We start from the raw sequence: 19,250 nt of genomic DNA, 5'->3' as shown, positions 1-19,250 counted from the left end.
GAGCTGGAACACAGCATTATACAATGTGGCATTAAGTCATAATCTGCAACTGCTGCTCTTGTATGGTTACTTATATTATCGACTCTGATGCGCCTTGCTGCTTATCTCATCTGTGTCAAATGCTTTAAATTTTCAACTGAGGTGGTACCCTAATTTAATAGTAGCAGTTTTGATGCACTAATCCTCCCATTATCACACATTCGAGTATTTAAGTTCCTTGTCAGAAAAAAAATAAGAAAATAAAAAGAGCAAATATACGAGTTGAAAAAGAAGGGGGAAAAAGGGGAAAAAGAAATGGAAAGAATTGAAGAAGCTTCCAATGCGTATGCACGGTGTAATTTTGGGCTAACTTGGCAGACGGTCTCTTTTTCCAACCGTTTGAAAGTTCGGGACTTGCCCTTTGAACGAAGCAAAACTTGGGGCCCGAAACCAGACTCACTCTTCAAGAAACAGCAAAGGTAAAGCTGGCATTGACTCGGCCCAAGGATTTCAAACCTTTAAATAGAAGAAAGGAAACTCAACCCTGTTTCCTCACGTTTAATTGATTCTTGGAATGGAATTTTTTAATTATTACCATTTAAATTTTCAACATATATTAAGGTAAATTTCATTCAGATTTTTTAGTTTTGAGGTTAATTTAACACAAATTCGTTAATTTGAAAAATAGATAATCCCCCCATTATGTTAAATAATTACAGAATTACCCCCTTAAAATTTATTATATTTATATATATTATCTTTATTTTATATATTTATTAAATATATAGTAACAAAAATTTATATTTAAACATTACAACATTTTAACATGGCTTTACTTGTTATAAATGATTTTTATTTTAAAATGAATAAGTTTATCATCACTATATTTTTACAAACATATAGATTTAAGTTTAAAATATATACTAGTATTATAATAATTAAAACCAAATTAACAAATATTTAATTGTGATTATTATTTTTTTCAACCAACCTTTTTCATAGTATCTCTTTCATTTTTTTAATTGTTGAATGCAAAAATAATATTACATGCTTAATAGATTTGTCTTATTATACATATAGTTACATATTACTCTACTTATAATTGTAAATTTTGTTTTCATTATTTATCTAAAATTTTTTATTATTAATAGATTTAATATATTTTGAGAAAAATAAAAAACATTATGATAAAATATTACTTTATGTTAACATTTGAGGATATTTATTTTTTAAAAATAAAATAGTTTTTAAATGAGAATTTTAACATAGAAGGACCGAATTGTCTTATGAAATTAAAAATTTTGGGATAAGTTGTACATTTTCTAAACTAATAAACTTGTATTGAATTATATTCAAAACTTAAAAACGAATGAATTTTACCTTACATTAAATTAGAGAATTCTATCTAAAATTAAAAGAATTGATTCCATTGAAGCAATGAATATTTGGTTCAATAATACATTAAATACTCAAAATGACGAGACTTATATAAAATTTTGATAGATTTTATATAATTTTAAATTAATGCTATAATTATAGGTAATATACTTTTTCAAAAGTTTGGATTTAAGTATCTTTTATCAAATAAATAATAATTTATTAGATTTTTTGAGAAACAAAAATAGTGAAAATAAACAGCGATGAAATTCTATGGTATATTTGGAGATGTGAGTGTGTGAATTTAAATTTCATTTGTTTTATGAATTATGAAAATAAAATGCATACATTATAAACAAATTAATTAAGATTTAATATCTTATATATTTAATAAGAATTTAATAATTGAAAAATAATCACAAATATTATGTGTACACGTGTTTTATTAAATAATTTACACTAATTTTAAAATCCAAAATTTTTTTAAGTACAAATTACCAAATTCAACCTTATTGATTTGGCATTAAAAAACAAACAGAATATAATAAAAAATCTTCAAATTCTTCATTTGGTGATTAAAAAAATATGAGATGAGAATTCAAATCCCATCATCTTTATTCTCTTATCTTTTAAAAATAAAGAAAAACAGAACATGGGAAAAAAAAAAAACTTTCGAGCCCCGATTGGCAATTTTATTATCTGTGAATGTAATAACATATTTAGAAATGGGAAAGAAATTCCGGGGCTTAAAACAGAAAAATGGTAAGACCAAAATAAAACCAGGATTTAAAAAAAAAAAAAAAAGACAAAGAAAATGCCAGCGATCACCGACACGAGTTGGAGTAACCTTGCAAACATGATCTCAAAGATAAAAGTTGTACATTATTAAACGCCACATGGCGTGGAAAGCAATATCTTTGCGTGGTCCTTTTTTGACAAATCCATTTCTCCTACCATTTCGTCAAAAAGTTTTTTTTATTTTATTATCAAACATTTATACTAATTAATTATACTTTTTTAAAACAAAAAAGTTATCTTATCATCTTAAGTTTCACAATCCAGATTAATAAAAAAACAGTATCTCTTTGATTCTTTGAATATATTAAAAATTAAAAATTTTATTTATAAAATTAAAAATTTTACTAATGGTATAAAAACGCACTACTTTTTCTAGACAAGCTTTTTTTTTTTTTCAGACAAGATTTATAATTTCTTTGAATTTTTTTATTTTTTATTTTTTATATTTGGTCCAACATTCGTTTCCATTGTTTATTGTTACGGGTGTCATTCGAACAAACTAACCCTTTTGCCTTCATTACAAGATTTTGATTATAAGTCTGTTGATTTTAACATCAAAACTAGTTCATTTAATTTTGTTATTTTGAAGCTTAAGGAATCATTTCATTTCATATTTTTCAACAAACCTTTGAAAAAGACATTATTCATTAAGTCAACATTTTAACATTTTTTTTTTGTCACAAACGAGTTTTCCAATTTAACAAGTTAATCAAATTTTCATTTAATCTGTTCCAATAAAATATTTCACGTAAACTTCATCAATTTCACTAATTAGTTATAATATACACATCAGCATTTTCAAATTTTTTTTTAATATTTTAATAAAATCATTTTTTTAACATATGAAAGATTAGGGTGACTGGAAGCTTCCCTAAATCAAGATCAAAACAGATCAGAATTTACATACAATTCATAAAATTTAAATTTTTTAATACTTGAGGTTATTAAATTTTAAATTTGAATATTGAAATTAAAAATTAAATTTTTACTAATAGATTATGTAACTATTGATAAATTTAAAAAATTTACTAACATAGTATGATGATTGCCACTTATTCTACTAATAAATTAATTTGAAAATAAAATGAAATATGATAATATTTTAAATTTTTTAGCGTAAAAAAAACTCCATGGAGAATGAGATTTTTTAATTGCAAACTTAACATATAAGGTAACAAAGCTTATAGACCGTTTTTAAAAATAGTTAAAATATTATTTAAAAATTTATAATTAATGTAGTACTTTCACTAAATTAAAAAAATAAAGCATTAATTATATAAATACAATATTAATCACCGTCACAAATGCACCAGTTAATAATTTTCACATACAAATTCTTTGTCAATTAAAATTAGCGTTAAGCTTTTTGAAAATTAGCATTAAATTGTACGGTATACTACTATCTAACAAATTCAAACACCAAGCTTTTTGAAAAATGGACTCTAATTTTCTGGGTACAAGCTACAAAGGAAAAACGCAAAAAGGGGATCTATGTTTGACTTTTGTGCTATGCTTAATAGAAGAATGAAAAAGTAGTCATAATGAAAATTTTATTAATTTAATAATTAAATTTAATAATTATTTTTTATTTTATAATTTAATTATTAGATTAAATTTTTTTTATTTTTATTTTTGTATCGTGTAAAATATTAAAATTTATATATTCGTATCGTATTTTATATAAAAATTACGTGTTAAAATTTATATTGATATAAAAATTAAATATATATTTTTTTATTTTATTAAATTTATATATAATTATTGATAAAATTTTAAATCGTATCACATTTATTTTTTTATTATATTTATGTTATGTTATATTATATTATATTTTAAATTATCAAATTTAATTATCAGATCTACCTTTTTTCTTTTTCTTTCTTACCAAGCAAAAGTTAAAGATCAATGAAAACCCCATAGTCCCCACCTTTAATTACCTAATTGAAGTTCATGTGACAAAATTAGGATATTAATGCAAAAGTTTGAAGTCCAACCAAATTGTAGGGTTGATCAAATAGTTATTCATTAAAAATTAGGCAAGTGAAATGTAACCTCATTAACAGAATAACTAGAAATGACTAAGATTAATCAGAAAGTAGCAACCCCCATACTTTATTTTGTGTTGTTACTTGACAATTCCATATCAACCATCAAGTTTTTGTAGATAAAAACAATGCAAAATGAGACCAGCAAAGTTTTTTTTTTTTTTTTTTTTAATTTTTTGGTACTGTGGTGTGAGGTTAGTATTTATGTGCCTTATTCAAATAAAATAAAAAAATCACAAGCTTAATTCAATTAATTGATATATAATTATTTTTAAAAATAATATTTAATAAATTTCAATACTTATAATTTTTTTATAAAAAACAAAAGTGTTTTTTTTTTTTTTTTGCTTTTGTGGTGGCCATGAGCTTCCTTACAAACCTTCCAGATACAAAAATACTACTGAAATTCTTGACCGGATATGTTTCAATCCCATTTGCTCAACCACCCTGATAAAAAAAAAAAAAAAAAAACTAAATATGACACTATTATTATTATTCTTTTACGGGTCTAATGCCACCAAAATTGTCATCATTTAAAGAAAAAAAAAGGAAAGAATTGAAAGGAAGGTAAGGGTGCAATTTGAAAATGCTAACAGCTTTGATTCTGATAGTGACTGCCACACAATCCAAAATGTCAACAGTTTTGCCATCATTCTAGTCATCCTTAAACCAGTTTAATCATTCAAGAATCCATGCCGAAATTTACTCACTTCAAAAATCTATTACCAAAACAAAACTAAACTGAGACAATCTGAAAATTATGAACCGACAAATACTTTGTCAAAAACAAAAACAAGAAAAATGGGATGGAAATGGTATAGATGTGAATCATGCACTTTACTTTCCACTTCAACTGTAATCATTTACTGTTATTAAAGGTAATTATGTTCATTTAATTATTTTATCAATAATTTAGTCTTTAAAACAATGAATTATTATGGCTATCTATCTATATTTTTTTCAGGTTCTTATAAAATATAGTATGGGACCATATCTTTGATGTCAAGTGGCCAACTACTTTCTAAGCCCCTCAAAACTATGTATAATTGTGATGGAAAATGTTAAAGCCTCGTGAAAGTTACAGCTGCAGTTTTGGGTAAGCCTTGTGAAACCCCAAAGCCTAAAATTATGATTACAAAAATAAAATAAACCCCAAAGCCAAAAGCGTGTAAGCCTTTGAAGGTTACAGCTGCTAAAGGAAAGAACGAGTATTTAGCAAAGTCAGACACACCTACCAAAAGCGTAAGCATCTATTTACTTTTTCTTTTTTTAACAGTGTCAGTCACATAAAAAAGAACAAAAACAAAAACCCAAATTACAAAAAATAGGAATTTGTGATGTCTATATATATTAATGTAAATGATAATGTTATAGAGATAGGCAATGCAGATATATAAACTTTTCTGTGGCTTTGGATTCCTCTGGCAAATCGTGCCTACCGGCTTTTACTTGGTTATGGCTAAATAAGTATAAAATCTGTAGCATAAACAAAGATAATAAATTTTTTTACAAGGAAGGAAGAATAAGAAAAGGGTCTTAGTCCAAAACCATTTTTGGTTCCTGGGAAGTGACCAGTTTGGGGAGAGATGCTGAAGACTTGGAGAAAAGGTTTGGTTTTGGTGCTGTTTACAGTCTGCATTTTGTCGTTTAAGCCCAGATTTGCCAATGGTGCAACAGATCAAGGAGATGGTTAGTGTTACTTTGCTTTGATTTTCTGCCTTATTCTGTTAGATTTGTAGATTTTGCATATGCTTATCTTTTCTTGCCAAATCTGTGATCTTTGGTGCTGCTTTTTTTGGTTGGCTTTCTGTCATGTTATCTGTTTTGAGCTGCTTGCGGCTCAAAAAGGGTTTCCTCGATTGCATTGCCTTTTTAACTTTGTTCGTGTTGTTTATTGTTTATAAAGTTTTGACTTTGCTTTTCAAAGTTGGGTTCTGGTAGATTATGAAGATAAGTTGATTGGAAAGTTTGGTATTTCAGTCGTCATTTTAATTTATAACTTGCTAGGATATGGATTTCTGGACAAACTTATAATCTTTCTGGCTCTTATCTGAATTGCTGCTGACTCCAACAAGTTCAATCGTTATTCCCACTGCTCTCCTTTGGTATCAATACAATTTCTTTTCCATGCTTGTGGACTCATAGCTTATAACATTCCAGTATCAGATGGGAGGGTGTCCTGCGGTAACCTGAGAACAAGACTGGATATAGCATTAGCTCAATTGCATCTGTGTTAAGACTGGATGATTAAGACCAAGAAGAGCTCTTGTATGTCAGGAAAGATGGCTACTTACATTTGCTAGTACTACCTGAATGGAGTCTATAACTTGCCAAACCTATATCTCTCCAAAAATCCTGCACTTTATATCTGCCTATTAGAATCATAACTAACAAGGTTTGATCTCTTTGTAGATTCCATATGTAGTGCGTTAAATTAGACCCTAAACTTAATATTTCAAATTATTTTGTTGAGATCAAGGCTTTCAGTGATAGAAACCAATAAAATCTCTTTCTTTTAATGGTCCAATTGGGATGGTGTTTTATCCCTGCAGCTATCAAAATCTATGTCCCAAAATGGTGGAAGGGAAACATTGAGGGGTGGGTTTGATTCACATAATTACCTTTTCTTTTTCTTTTTTTCCTTCTTTATGTGTCTGCTTAGAAGGAGCAAAAAAAAAAAAAAATTGTCTGCTTAGACAATTGTTAATTTAAATTGCAAAATGGTCTTTCCTGTCTGGCCACAATGCTTAAGCTTTTTCTTTGTTCTGCAAAGAAATATCAGTTTTCTGCTTAAAGATTGATTCTCGAAACTGACATCATTTTTGTTTTCAGATTTCCCTGTTTTCTTGTGGTTCCAATATTTCTGGCCAAATGTTGTTTCTGACTAATCATTTTAGTCATTAATAGCATATTCTTTCTGGAAAAGCTATGTCACTACTCATTTGGTGGATGGATAAACTTCTATATACTAGGAAAATAAATTTGTTAAACACACATTGTGTGCATGGAAGCTGTCTTGTTTTCCACGAATGTTTGCAACAGAGCAGTGGAAGAATTTAAGACCTGTAATTATAAATTATCTCCTTGGGTTACTCATCCTGCTGGTGGAATGTTTGATGTGCAGCTTCTGCCCTAGGGGTTATGTTCAGCAGTTTAAATTCACCGCAGCAGCTAACTGGGTGGACCGCTAACAATGGTGATCCATGTGGGCAGTCCTGGAAAGGCGTTACTTGCTCAGGCCAACGTGTCACTGAAATGTGATCTTCTGTGTTCCCTGATTTCCTTTTAGACGTCTTGTCCTGCATCAGCTGATGCTAACTATAGTACATTCTTCTATTGTCCTTTTCATCAGTAAACTGTCAAATCTTGGACTTTCTGGGTCGATGGGCTACAGCCTTCAAAGTTTGACATCATTGAAGGAACTGTAAGAAATCTAATCTTTAACAGCAGGTTGGTTTTTTCTATTTTTATATGATTATCTTTATACTGATATTTGAACAAATCTGCAGGGACCTGAGCCATAACAATCTAGGAGGCGATATTCCATATAATATTCCACAGAACTTAGAGCAATTGTATATTTCATATGTTCATTTGTTCCCTTTCCCATTCCTACTATTTCATTTCTGACATTTACTGATTTGTATGTATAATATAATGTTCATTTGTATGCAGAAATCTTGCGTATAATCAATTTACTGGAAGCGTCCCTTATTCCATCAATCAGATGCATTCTCTTCAATACCTGTAAGTAATGTTCCAAATATTCATCTCTTGACACAAGGACCATAGACATTTAGAAACTTACACTTTGTCTTTTTTTCCTTTCCATTCTGGAAATGCAGAAATCTTGGTCATAACCAGTTGCAGAACCAATTGAGTGATATGTTTGGACCACTTTCTTCCCTCTCCACATTGTAAGATGTTCTTCCTACCACCGATCAGATTATATAGTTTTTCATAGATGCCTGTCTTTAAGTTAATTTAACCGAAGACGTTAACAATTATCTTTATGCCTTGCTGTAGGGATCTCTCTTTCAATTCTCTGACTGGTGATCTCCCTGAGAGTTTTAAGAATCTTACTAGTATTAACTCTATGTAAGTATTAGAGGAAATATCATTTGTGGAATAAGTATGTATGGTGGATTTTCCTTATATGTATTGTTTACCCTTTTGCAGGTACTTGGAAAGCAACCAGTTTACAGGCACTATTGATGTCCTTGCCAATCTTCCCCTTAATGATCTGTGGGTAACCCGTATATCAGATTAAAAATGCATACCATTGTATTGTTTTCTTATAATGTAATTGACCCTGTAATGCTGCCCATCCTGATAGTTGTTTTTAAGTCTCACAGGTACATTTCCAATAACCGTTTTACTGGCTGGATACCTGATCAATTGAAAAGCATAAATTTGCAGTAAGCATTTGACTTCATTATCAAGTGCTGTGACTTCTATTTTGTATCAAAGAAAGTTCTTTTCAAATTCAACCTTTATAATCTTCATGACAGGAAGGACGGTAATTCATGGAGCTCAGGGCCTGCACCCCCACCTCCACCTGGTACCCCTCCTGCCACTAGAAACAACAGAAATCATAAATCCGGTAGCAACAGTTCCCCATCAGATGGTGGTTCTGGTGGTGGGAGTAGCAAATCAGGGATTGGAGGTGGAGGCATAGCAGGAATAGTGATATCCATCCTTATTGTTGGGGCTATAGTAGCGTTCTTTCTGGTTAAGAGAAGATCCAGGAGGTCATCCTCAGATATTGAAAAGCTTGATAATCAACCATTTGCTCCTCTTGCTTCTAACGAAGTGCAAGGTAACACTATTAGTCTATCTGCAACTCTGCATTGTGGCCAGTTGAGTGTCACATAAATCTATCTTTACTGTTTGCTCCACGTTAGTTGTAATGCTACTGCATTGGATTTCTTGATGAAGAGATTTTGTGAGTGTCTTTTATTATAGCTGCAAACAGCTATAACCTTGTTCTTGTAGTTATTAAATCTCTCAAGAATATTTAGGAAATTCATTTCAGAACTTATCTTCTTGGTGTTGTTGCTTTAGACTCCACTTGAAGCATGAAATATGCAGAGTGTATGCTCAAGATAGTAGAAATGCAAAGAACTGAATATGTAAAAAATTCAGTAGGTTAGAAGAATAAATGCTTCAGTGAAGAATCTCTTCTTGACTCCATGATTGATGGGCGTGTCTTCATAACTAGATTTGTGAATTTAAGCCTTCTGCTTTCATAAAGGGATATCATAAATGAAGCCAAACCTTAGCTGATAGGAGACCTGATGGCTTTTGGTTCTTTTTTTTTTTCTTTTTTTGGTGTGTGGAGTGGGGGAGGGGGAGGATAAATTTGGAGTCTATTTTGTTCACAAAATGTTCTGATTTTATCATGTTGAAATGCTACTGTATGTTGCTAGATGTATATTGAACTTGTGATTGCTGCTGTGGGCTGTAGAGAAATTGTATAGCATTAGTTTGCTTTTGTCATAGTCTATATTAACTTTTTTCTCTAAATCTTTTGGCTTAGAACACTTGTTTAGTTCTCTTGATCGAACTATTTGTTTCTCATGCTTAAAATTGTATTGCAGAAATGAAATCCATACATTCTTCCTCTTCACTTGACACCCTGACCTTTGATACACCTGCTTCGATAAACCTTCGACCCCCACCCGTTGACCGTCACAAATCATTTGATGAAGAAGACTTTTCTAGAAAGCCTACTGTTGTTAAGAAAGCTGTCCCAGCTCCTACAAATGTTACATCATATTCAATAGCAGACCTCCAGATGGCTACAGGCAGTTTCAGTGTTGAAAATCTTCTTGGCGAAGGATCTTTTGGACGTGTTTATCGAGCTCAATTTGATGATGGCAAGGTATAATATTCGTCCTATAAAATCCATAGTTATGTCAAAATAACTGAGCATGATCTCTATTTTAGCAACTTCTGTTTTATTACATGCTCTAACCTGAGAAATACTCTTTTCATCAGCATATTTAATCTTGTATGTGCCACTCTTGTTCTAGCTGTGACCTTTAAGTGTGGTTCATGATTTTTTTTTTCAGTAAGAGGTCTCCCTTTATCGCAATTAATGCTACATATCCAATGTCATTGATCTCCATAACTTTTTTGCCCATAGATTGTCATTTACTTGCCTGAAGGTTTTTTAAAAATGTTCTACTCAGTACTCACCTAGCTGGTAACTTGTGTTCATACTGCCATAGGTTCTCGCTGTGAAGAAAATAGATTCATCAGCTCTTCCCAGTGAAATGTCTGATGATTTTATAGAGATAGTTTCGAATATCTCCCAGTTGCATCACACAAATGTAACGGAGCTGGTTGGCTATTGTTCAGAGCACAGACAGCACCTGCTTGTCTATGAGTTCCACAAAAATGGTTCACTACATGAATTTCTGCATCTATCAGATGAGTACAGCAAGCCATTGATTTGGAACTCCCGTGTCAAAATTGCTCTGGGGACTGCACGTGCGTTAGAGTAAGTTGATAATTCTATAATGGGCAACAATAGCTATTATTATCATCTCATTTTAGACCATCACTGCAAATAGAAGGAGTTGCAGTTAATCTCCTTTTCTCCTTCCCCCAGAACAACCCCCCCTTTTTTTTCCCTGTGAATAGCTAACACTTGAGCGCCCTACCCCATGGTATCTTTTACTTTCCTCTCTAGTCTTCTTTTCCTATTGTGCTGTGTTTTACCATTTGCATCATCTACTTGAAATAGTTTACCAACTTGCTGAAGAGTGTGTGTATCTTGTTCAACTTTTGCCAAACTCATGTTACTAGACCCTTTTGAACCTTGCAAAGTCAGATAGTTGTCTGATGAGGCTAAAAATATTGGCATACCTAGTGGTCTCCAATTGATTATAATTGAGAATTGACTATTTGTAAGATGCTAGTAGAGTATCTATTGACTATTAGGAATCTCCAAATTTTCATTGAGATCTGATACATATTAAAGGATATTCAGTTTTCTAGTTTATATCTCCTGGAGTAAAAGTCAACCATGAAGCTACACTTCCTTACCTGCCATGGTTATTATCTCTTGTCAAATGGCTACTCGGACTTCATAAAAGGAATTTTTCCAGGTACTTGCATGAAGTTTGCTCGCCGTCTGTTGTTCATAAAAATATCAAGTCAGCAAACATCTTACTTGATGCTGAGCTCAACCCTCACCTTTCAGACTCAGGCTTGGCAACCTTTATTCCAAGTGCAGATCGGGTAAATTTTCTGTTATTGCATGAACTAATAGTTTAATTTGTTGTTACTTATTGAGTTTCCCACTAGCTCTGCACAACTATGTTGCACGTCATTTATATTTTGAATTGTCTTGTCTCTTTGTTCATAAAATTCTTTATTCCAATTACTTGCATATGTTAATCGGCATTTGTCAAAGGATGAGGATGACTATGACCATGTGTGACTTTGTTTGTTTATATCCTGTTCTAAGTTAATCTTACAAGCTCTAGAGTTCATCTAAACATTTTTTCACCACAAATATAGAGACAGTAAGAGAAATTTTAAAATGGCTTCCCATGCATCCTCACAATATCTCGCATGCACAAAAATCCATTTTATGCACTTGAATTCAATTTTGTGAGTTTCATGGCCTATGAACAATATCATTCATGGCTCTGGATATGAGGAACAATGTTTGCTTAGGTTTTCTGGTGCACTTAATGGGATGCCGAAAGTGACTGATATTAGGGTTTTAAGTAACAAGATCACTTACCTGACCTATTGACCTTGGTCAAAGTACCTGAGTGTTTCACTAATTGCTTATTTACATACTGCAAGTGTCTCCTGTTGGTATGCAGGTATTAAATCGTGATGATGTGGGGTCCGGATACAGTGCACCGGAGGTTACTATGTCTGGTCAGTACTCTCTTAAGAGTGATATTTACAGTTTTGGAGTGGTTATGTTGGAACTTCTCACTGGACGTAAGCCATTTGATAGGTGAGGAATCATCTATGAAGAATTTGGTATTCCATCATTCAATGTATTAGCATCGTGTTAGTTTTCACCACAATTCTAACTAGTATGTGAGTGTTTTTAACAGCACAAGGCCAAGATTAGAGCAATCTTTGGTTCGATGGGCAACACCTCAGCTCCATGATATTGATGCTCTGTCAAAGATGGTTGACCCGGCACTTAAAGGGCTTTACCCAGTTAAATCTCTCTCTCGTTTTGCAGATGTGATTGCTCTTTGTGTCCAGGTAATGTCTTGCTCAAAAAGTGCAATACAACTTGTGTCCTTGTTTCGTCTGCATTAAATCTTCAGTGCATTGGGCATAAGCTTGGTGTCAAGGGTGGTTCCTTAATGACTCGCGTAGCAGTCAAAATTTTCACTGCTGTAGAATTGAACTGATCCTTTTAGTTATTTCTTTGGGGCAGCCGGAGCCTGAGTTCAGGCCACCTATGTCGGAGGTGGTTCAAGCATTGGTTCGACTAGTGCAGCGAGCTAACATGAGTAAAAGAACAATAGGGACGGACCAAGGTGCATCTCAGCGAACGGACAACCCTGATGATACACATGACTACATGTCTTGAATGGCTGCAGTAGTCTTTGCTTCACTGTTTTGGTGATGAGGTCTTGGGATTGTAATCGTGTTGAACGCTTTCGTCTCGAGTGTAATATTATTATTACTATACTCCCCCTGACTTTAGCTTCATTTTCAAGCCTGCCCTGCACTTTGTAATATGCTGCAATACAGTCCAACCATGTGGCACCCATCAAATTAAATTCTTTCACTGTTCTGTACATGATGAACTTTAGTGTTCCTTATTCCCTTAACAATAATAAGGCCCATTATTATTCACTCGGCTCTCAGTTTCTTCGTCAGCTTTGAAAGTTTGTCCCTTATTTTCAATTTCAAATATTAACAACTATTTTTTTAATATTTATTTATTTTGCATATAAAGAGAAAGAGGAGATCTGGGTTTCAAGCTTGAATCATGTTCAATTCAGTTAGAATTATTATTTTATTAATAAAATTTATTTTTATTTAATTTTATTTTTAAAATATATTTAATGATGTTAAAGTATTAATATTAGAATAATTTTATATTTTAATATTATTTTGATTAGTCAAGCGAACCTAACAGACCCGACTGGTGAGACAGACTGGGATCGGGTTTTCGACAAAACCTTGAAAGTATCAACTGGGCTCCGTCAAACCCGGCTCGTAGCAACCCAAGTTCAGAGATGGTGGGCCTTAGGCCCATCAGGAAAAAATCGTTTTTCTTTTTTGAAAAAAGAAACGCCTATAAGTAGTTGTACAATCTATTTTAACTCAAGTTTCTGTCAAGCAAAGAGGTAGAAGAAAGCTAGAGATCCAAGGATGGCACCTGAACCAGAAGATGAGATCAAGGACGAGAAAAACCCCAGGCCTCTTGACGAAGACGATATCGCACTTCTCAAAACCTATGTAATTAACTTTCTTTCTCTCTTTTCGCATTTTTTCCTTTTTCTTTTATGAATCTTCGATTTCCTTTTCTTCTTCTTTTTTTTTTTTAAAAAATTTTTTTCACATGTCTATTCTATTTCAGCTATGGAGGTATGCTTAATTGCTTTGGATTATTTAATTGTGTATTATCTGTTATTTTGAGATGTGCTCCTAAATCCTGATATCAACCGCCAATTTCTAGGGTTTATAAACAAAAATCTTTACACTCCATTTTTACTTTGCTTTTTAGTTTTATTAGTTTTTCGGGCAACCACGATACAAATTTATTTTCTTTTTTTGGCAGGGGTTAGGGCCTTATTCAACGAGCATAAAGAAAGTTGAAAAGGAGATTAAGGAAATGGCAAAGAAAGTAAATGACTTATGCGGTATATTTTCCCCATTTTTTCCGGTGATTATGTTACTTAGTTTCGAAGCCATTTGTTCGCCTCTTCTTTTTTTTTTTTTTTTGTTTTCATTTTATTATTTAGATTTAAGTATTAGATTCAGGTGTCTATTTTGGCAACATTTGTTGTTCTAAGTGGGATGCTAAATAAAGAGTTATTATTACTCTTATTGTTGGTGCTTTTTACGGCATGTTGGATGCAAGATGATATAAATATGTATTACATTTACCTTTACCACAAAAGAAAATGTGGGAAAAACAAATCAATTCATATGGCATATTAGTTTATACTATCATGTGAAAAATCTGCATAAAGGGTCGTCGAGCATAAGCTAGCTGCTACGCAGAACATACCTGCTTGTCCCTCAATTCTGTAATTCACAATATCTGGCCAATGTTGACTAGGAAAATTTTTCCTTTCTGCATACATGTTTTAGCATTAATACGTTTCTGCAATCTCTCAGCCCATTGTGTCTTCTTGATTGCCAGCTGCAAACACATTAATGTGAGTGTGTTTTGCAGCTGCGGCTGCCATACTGAAGTATTGAGTTATATTCAATGTTTTTATTTTTTAGTTAGTCATCCAAATTTCTATCTTCAAATTACTATTCATTTGCCAATTTTCACTAATTTGTTACAAAATCGGTCTATACTTAATGTATTCCTGTTTTATATGCTGGTATACTTTGCAAAATAGGTATCAAGGAGTCAGACACTGGGTTAGCTGCACCCAGCCAATGGGATCTTGTCTCTGATAAGCAAATGATGCAGGAGGAGCAACCGCTTCAGGTATTGATTTTTACTAAAAAATGTTTTAAGAAAATATTGTATTATGTTGCTTGTTTTGAGTCGTTGAATATTGACTATATTTTTCATCCAGGTGGCAAGATGCACAAAGATAATTAATCCAAACACAGAAGATGCCAAATATGTTATCAATGTTAAGCAGATTGCCAAGGTATGTATTTTAAGGCCCTGAGTCTCATGTTTGCCATTCTGGCTGATTGAACATATTAATTCCAAGTTAAATAGTTTCTTTGTCAGAAGACTAGACATTGATTTTTTTTTGTCTGTTATGCATATGGTTCTAACTGCAGTTTGTTGTTGGCTTGGGTGACAAAGTTTCCCCCACTGATATAGAAGAAGGCATGCGTGTGGGGTAAGTTTCTATTTGTTATTAAAAGATTTCAGGCTTGAATTTTTGTTACTAGTGCATTTTACAGTTTACACTTTGCTCTAAAGTTTTATATCCTGTAAATAGTTTGTCTTCCACTGCAGTTTTATTGTTGCCTCTTTTTGTAGCCTTTGTAGCTTTTTAGATAGATGTATATGTGCAATTTTTTGATAAAATTTGTGGAGTATTTGTTTGTTGCAACCACTAGGGGGTGCACATAGAACACCCCAAGACCATGCCAACCATGGATTTTTGAACCATCATTGATTTACCCTGTTTTGTAACCTTTTATTCCTTTAAACAAGGATTCAAACATGAAGACATCATGGTGCCAAGCACTGTAACCAGGAGCAATAATCATAGAATCATTGCCACCAAGTATAACTATTCAGTCTATTGTACTATATGTTCACCTCATTTTTTAGGATCGATAAGATTGGATATCCTTTTTAATAAAAATACTAGTAGCATTTGAAATTCCATGCTTTCATGATTTTTGACTTTTGCCTTTATTTTTCTTTATGGAAGCAAACTGTGTTTTTACTTCCTTATATGTTCTTGTCTTTCATTGTGTATAAAATTCTCATTAGTAGACTGTTATTCTACTTTGCAGGGTTGATCGCAACAAATATCAGATACAGATTCCCTTGCCTCCTAAAATTGACCCAAGTGTGACCATGATGACAGTGGAGGAGAAGCCAGATGTGACTTATAATGATGTTGGTGGCTGTAAGGAGCAGATTGAAAAGATGCGCGAAGTACGTATAGTCTTTCTTATGTTAATATGTACAGGCACACAGAAAACCTGAAACCTTTCTCCTAGTACTTGTACTTTTATATTAAGTTAGGATCATAAACTAACATGCATGGATGGATGACTTTTGTTCTTTTAGGTCGTTGAGTTACCCATGCTTCATCCAGAGAAATTTGTCAAGCTTGGGATCGATCCTCCTAAGGGTGTTCTTTGCTATGGTCCTCCTGGAACTGGCAAGACACTTCTTGCCAGAGCTGTTGCAAATAGAACTGATGCTTGCTTCATTCGTGTTATTGGAAGTGAGCTTGTTCAAAAGTATGTTGGCGAAGGAGCTAGAATGGTTCGAGAACTGTTTCAGGTTATAACCTGCTAAATTTCATTGTTTAAGTCTTCTCTTGATGCTATTATATACAACCTTTTTCATTTTGCCATTATTGAACAAAGATATTATCTGCTGCAGATGGCACGATCAAAGAAAGCATGCATTGTGTTCTTTGATGAAGTTGATGCCATCGGCGGTGCGCGCTTTGATGATGGTGTGGGTGGAGACAATGAGGTTCAGCGTACGATGCTTGAAATAGTGAATCAGCTTGATGGCTTTGATGCTCGTGGAAACATCAAAGTCCTGATGGCAACAAACAGGTTAAAGTTGCAAACTAATAATTTCAACTCTCTCTTAAGATATAGTTTTGTTATTGGGAAGCATTCTATCATCTTTTTTTCTTCAAGCCGTCCCTACCAGGATTTAATGTAATATTCACTGAAGGTTTTATCATGATTAATTATACAAACAGGAGATGATTGTTATTTGTGGTCCTCTTTTTTGTGCATTTTTCAGGCCAGACACGCTAGATCCTGCATTGTTACGTCCTGGACGATTGGATCGTAAGGTTGAGTTTGGTCTTCCTGATTTGGAGAGTCGGACACAGATATTTAAAATTCACACAAGAACAATGAACTGTGAGCGCGATATTAGATTTGAGCTTTTAGCTCGGCTTTGTCCTAATTCCACCGGTAGAGTCTTCTTCTGAAGTTTCTTGTTTTATGTTTTTCAGTTTTTCAGTTTTTGTACTTTTACTCGGAGTGGTTTTGAGATTTATGGTTTTTTATTCACAGGAGCTGATATAAGAAGCGTGTGCACCGAGGCCGGAATGTATGCCATTCGGGCTAGAAGAAAAACAGTGACAGAAAAAGATTTCCTTGATGCCGTGAACAAGGTCATCAAGGGATATCAAAAGTTTAGTGCAACACCTAAATATATGGTTTACAATTAATCCAGATTCTGGTGCAAGACATGTGTTTGGTTCTATCATATTCAATGTATTGGAGTTAGATATTTTCGGTGCTGGTTTTCTCAAGGCATAATTATAAATCTGACCCTTCAATTATGCAAAAAGTGTTATTTAAGTACCTTTAGCTTAGGGGTGTTCATTTGATTGATCTGATTAATTTAAAATTAAATTAATTAAATTGTATTATTTTATTTTCGTTAATCAAATTAAATTTGTGAATTTCAAAAATTAATCAATTTAATTTAATTCGATTAATTTGATTAATGATTTTGATTAATCGAATAATCAGTTTATCTAAGTTAAATTATATTTTGAATTTTGAATTGATCATATTTTAAATAAATTAAATAAAATTATTTAATAAAGATTTAAATATTAAAGTGTTATATTAAAAATTTTAATAAATTAAGAAATTAAGTGATTCATTTCATGTTTTTTTTATTTTATATGTAGATTATGTTATATTTCGATTAAAATTTTAATTAATTTGATTTTTGAATTAAATTAATTAAAAATTAAAATTATTTTAAAATTATTTTTATTAATTGATCGAAATTAGTTTAATGATTGATCGATTAATAAAATTAAATTGATTAGATCAGTTAAAATCGAATTATGAGCACTTTCACCTTTTATCTGTTATTTGAGCCATTGAAAAGCCAGGAGGTAGAAGATCAATAATCGCTTTCAATTCTTTGCAAAGACGACTTGCTCATGATCATAAGTTTGCCAGATACTAGGGAATTGTAGACTATTCAAGTGATATTGCACATGTATTTTCATTGAGGCATTATTGTTTGCAAGAAACCCCTGGATCATTGTACTATAAAAACAACTATTTGGCAAGCAACCATCATCTTTCATTTTTCTGTGCAAGTCATAAGCTTCACTTGACAGTACTCCTTTACAAAGTCCCTTAATCACTACAATGTAGCTTTCAGCATCAAGCTTTAACTGTACGACAAATAAATGAAATAATAGTTGCACGAAAGAGATTTCATTGCCTCATTTAACCTCTTAAGTTTGCAATATCCTTTGATTATGATAGTATTTCTACATGAATCAGGTGCATAATCCTCATCAATCATCACCTCAAATACTTTTCTTGCTTCATCCATTTTCCTTTGCAAATAATATCCTTCTATCAGTAACAATATATTTGGATTGAGTGGAAGGGAAGGAAAGGAAAGGAGAATAAAAGAAAATAATGGAAACAAAAAAAAAAAATTTTTGTTTCGATAAATTTTTAATTTAAAGGAAAGGAAAGAGGTGAAAATTCAATAATCCTTGATTTCTCTTATAATCTTCACTTTTTTAATATCCTAATTTAGGAGAAAAGTTAAGAAAAGGAAAGTTAAAAAAATTTTATTTTTGTAAAAGATTATTATATCCAACTTTTTATTAATACCAAAAGCCTAGTAAAAAAAAAACTTAACCACATCACTATTTTCTTATAATTTTTTAAAATTATCTCTTTTTCTAAGTAAGTTTCATATGTCTCTTCCAATATAAAAATTTTTTATAATTTTTTGGTGATTTGATCTTGCTGAATGATTGAATATGAATAAACATATTTTTTAGATTTATGAGATGTCAAACTAACACAAAATTTTTTATTTTTATATTTAATATATTATAGTTTGAGATGTCGGTAATTCTAAGAGCTGTTTCATTGAAACACAATTAACTTGGCTATGATTATAAACATATCAGTTTGCTTTCCACACAAATTTAATTGGTAAATGTTAGTTTTATTTTTCTTAGGATGGAAATATTTATTTTTTATTTTAGTAAAATAAATTTATGTTTAACAACTATATGGTGATCTGTTATTACTTCTTGTTTGGCGCAAAAAGGACATATAATTCACTCATATGTAATATTTTTATGTGATTCAATTTTTTATATTTAATAGCTTTTATATGAATATACCGTCAAAGTGATAATGTGCTAA

General features: G+C 31.8%; 2 protein-coding genes across 2 annotated transcripts; both read left to right on the top strand.

Moving 5' to 3' along the window:
• The first annotated feature begins 5,572 nt into the window (after positions 1-5,572).
• LOC111274761 (protein STRUBBELIG-RECEPTOR FAMILY 6-like) lies at positions 5,573-13,046 on the top strand. The gene is made up of 16 exons (XM_022859647.2): positions 5,573-5,888; positions 7,324-7,456; positions 7,552-7,623; positions 7,709-7,774; positions 7,875-7,946; positions 8,045-8,116; positions 8,226-8,297; positions 8,379-8,444; positions 8,555-8,617; positions 8,711-9,018; positions 9,800-10,083; positions 10,433-10,704; positions 11,315-11,447; positions 12,044-12,183; positions 12,287-12,443; positions 12,622-13,046. Exons 1-16 carry the CDS (start codon positions 5,786-5,788, stop codon positions 12,775-12,777), a joined length of 2,169 nt encoding a protein of 722 aa, XP_022715382.1. The 5' UTR covers positions 5,573-5,785; the 3' UTR covers positions 12,778-13,046.
• Positions 13,047-13,522: 476 nt separating this feature from the next.
• LOC111274760 (26S proteasome regulatory subunit 7A) lies at positions 13,523-17,474 on the top strand. The gene is made up of 10 exons (XM_022859646.2): positions 13,523-13,655; positions 13,978-14,059; positions 14,774-14,865; positions 14,957-15,034; positions 15,174-15,235; positions 15,864-16,008; positions 16,144-16,362; positions 16,465-16,646; positions 16,843-17,018; positions 17,121-17,474. The coding sequence occupies exons 1-10, from the start codon at positions 13,569-13,571 to the stop codon at positions 17,276-17,278; spliced, it is 1,281 nt and encodes a 426-aa protein (XP_022715381.1). The 5' UTR covers positions 13,523-13,568; the 3' UTR covers positions 17,279-17,474.
• Positions 17,475-19,250: the final 1,776 nt, after the last annotated feature.

Source organism: Durio zibethinus, chromosome 26 (assembly GCF_047325235.1).
Source record: "Durio zibethinus cultivar Kanyao isolate XHJ-2024 chromosome 26, ASM4732523v1, whole genome shotgun sequence".
Taxonomy (NCBI): domain Eukaryota; kingdom Viridiplantae; phylum Streptophyta; class Magnoliopsida; order Malvales; family Malvaceae; genus Durio; species Durio zibethinus.
Note: the sequence above shows the minus strand (reverse complement) of the source record. Positions and strands in the feature narration are given on the sequence as shown.

Excerpts from the sequence above, each read along its gene's own strand:
- LOC111274761 (XM_022859647.2), top strand. The coding sequence starts at position 5,786 with ATGCTGAAGACTTGGAGAAAAGGTTTGGTTTTGGTGCTGTTTACAGTC. Across the intron at positions 7,624-7,708 it reads TTGACATCATTGAAGGAACT|GGACCTGAGCCATAACAATC; the intron begins GTAAGAAATCTA and ends ACAAATCTGCAG. Across the intron at positions 9,019-9,799 it reads TGCTTCTAACGAAGTGCAAG|AAATGAAATCCATACATTCT; the intron begins GTAACACTATTA and ends ATTGTATTGCAG.
- LOC111274760 (XM_022859646.2), top strand. The coding sequence starts at position 13,569 with ATGGCACCTGAACCAGAAGATGAGATCAAGGACGAGAAAAACCCCAGG. Across the intron at positions 16,647-16,842 it reads GTCCTGATGGCAACAAACAG|GCCAGACACGCTAGATCCTG; the intron begins GTTAAAGTTGCA and ends TGCATTTTTCAG. Across the intron at positions 17,019-17,120 it reads GCTTTGTCCTAATTCCACCG|GAGCTGATATAAGAAGCGTG; the intron begins GTAGAGTCTTCT and ends TTTTATTCACAG.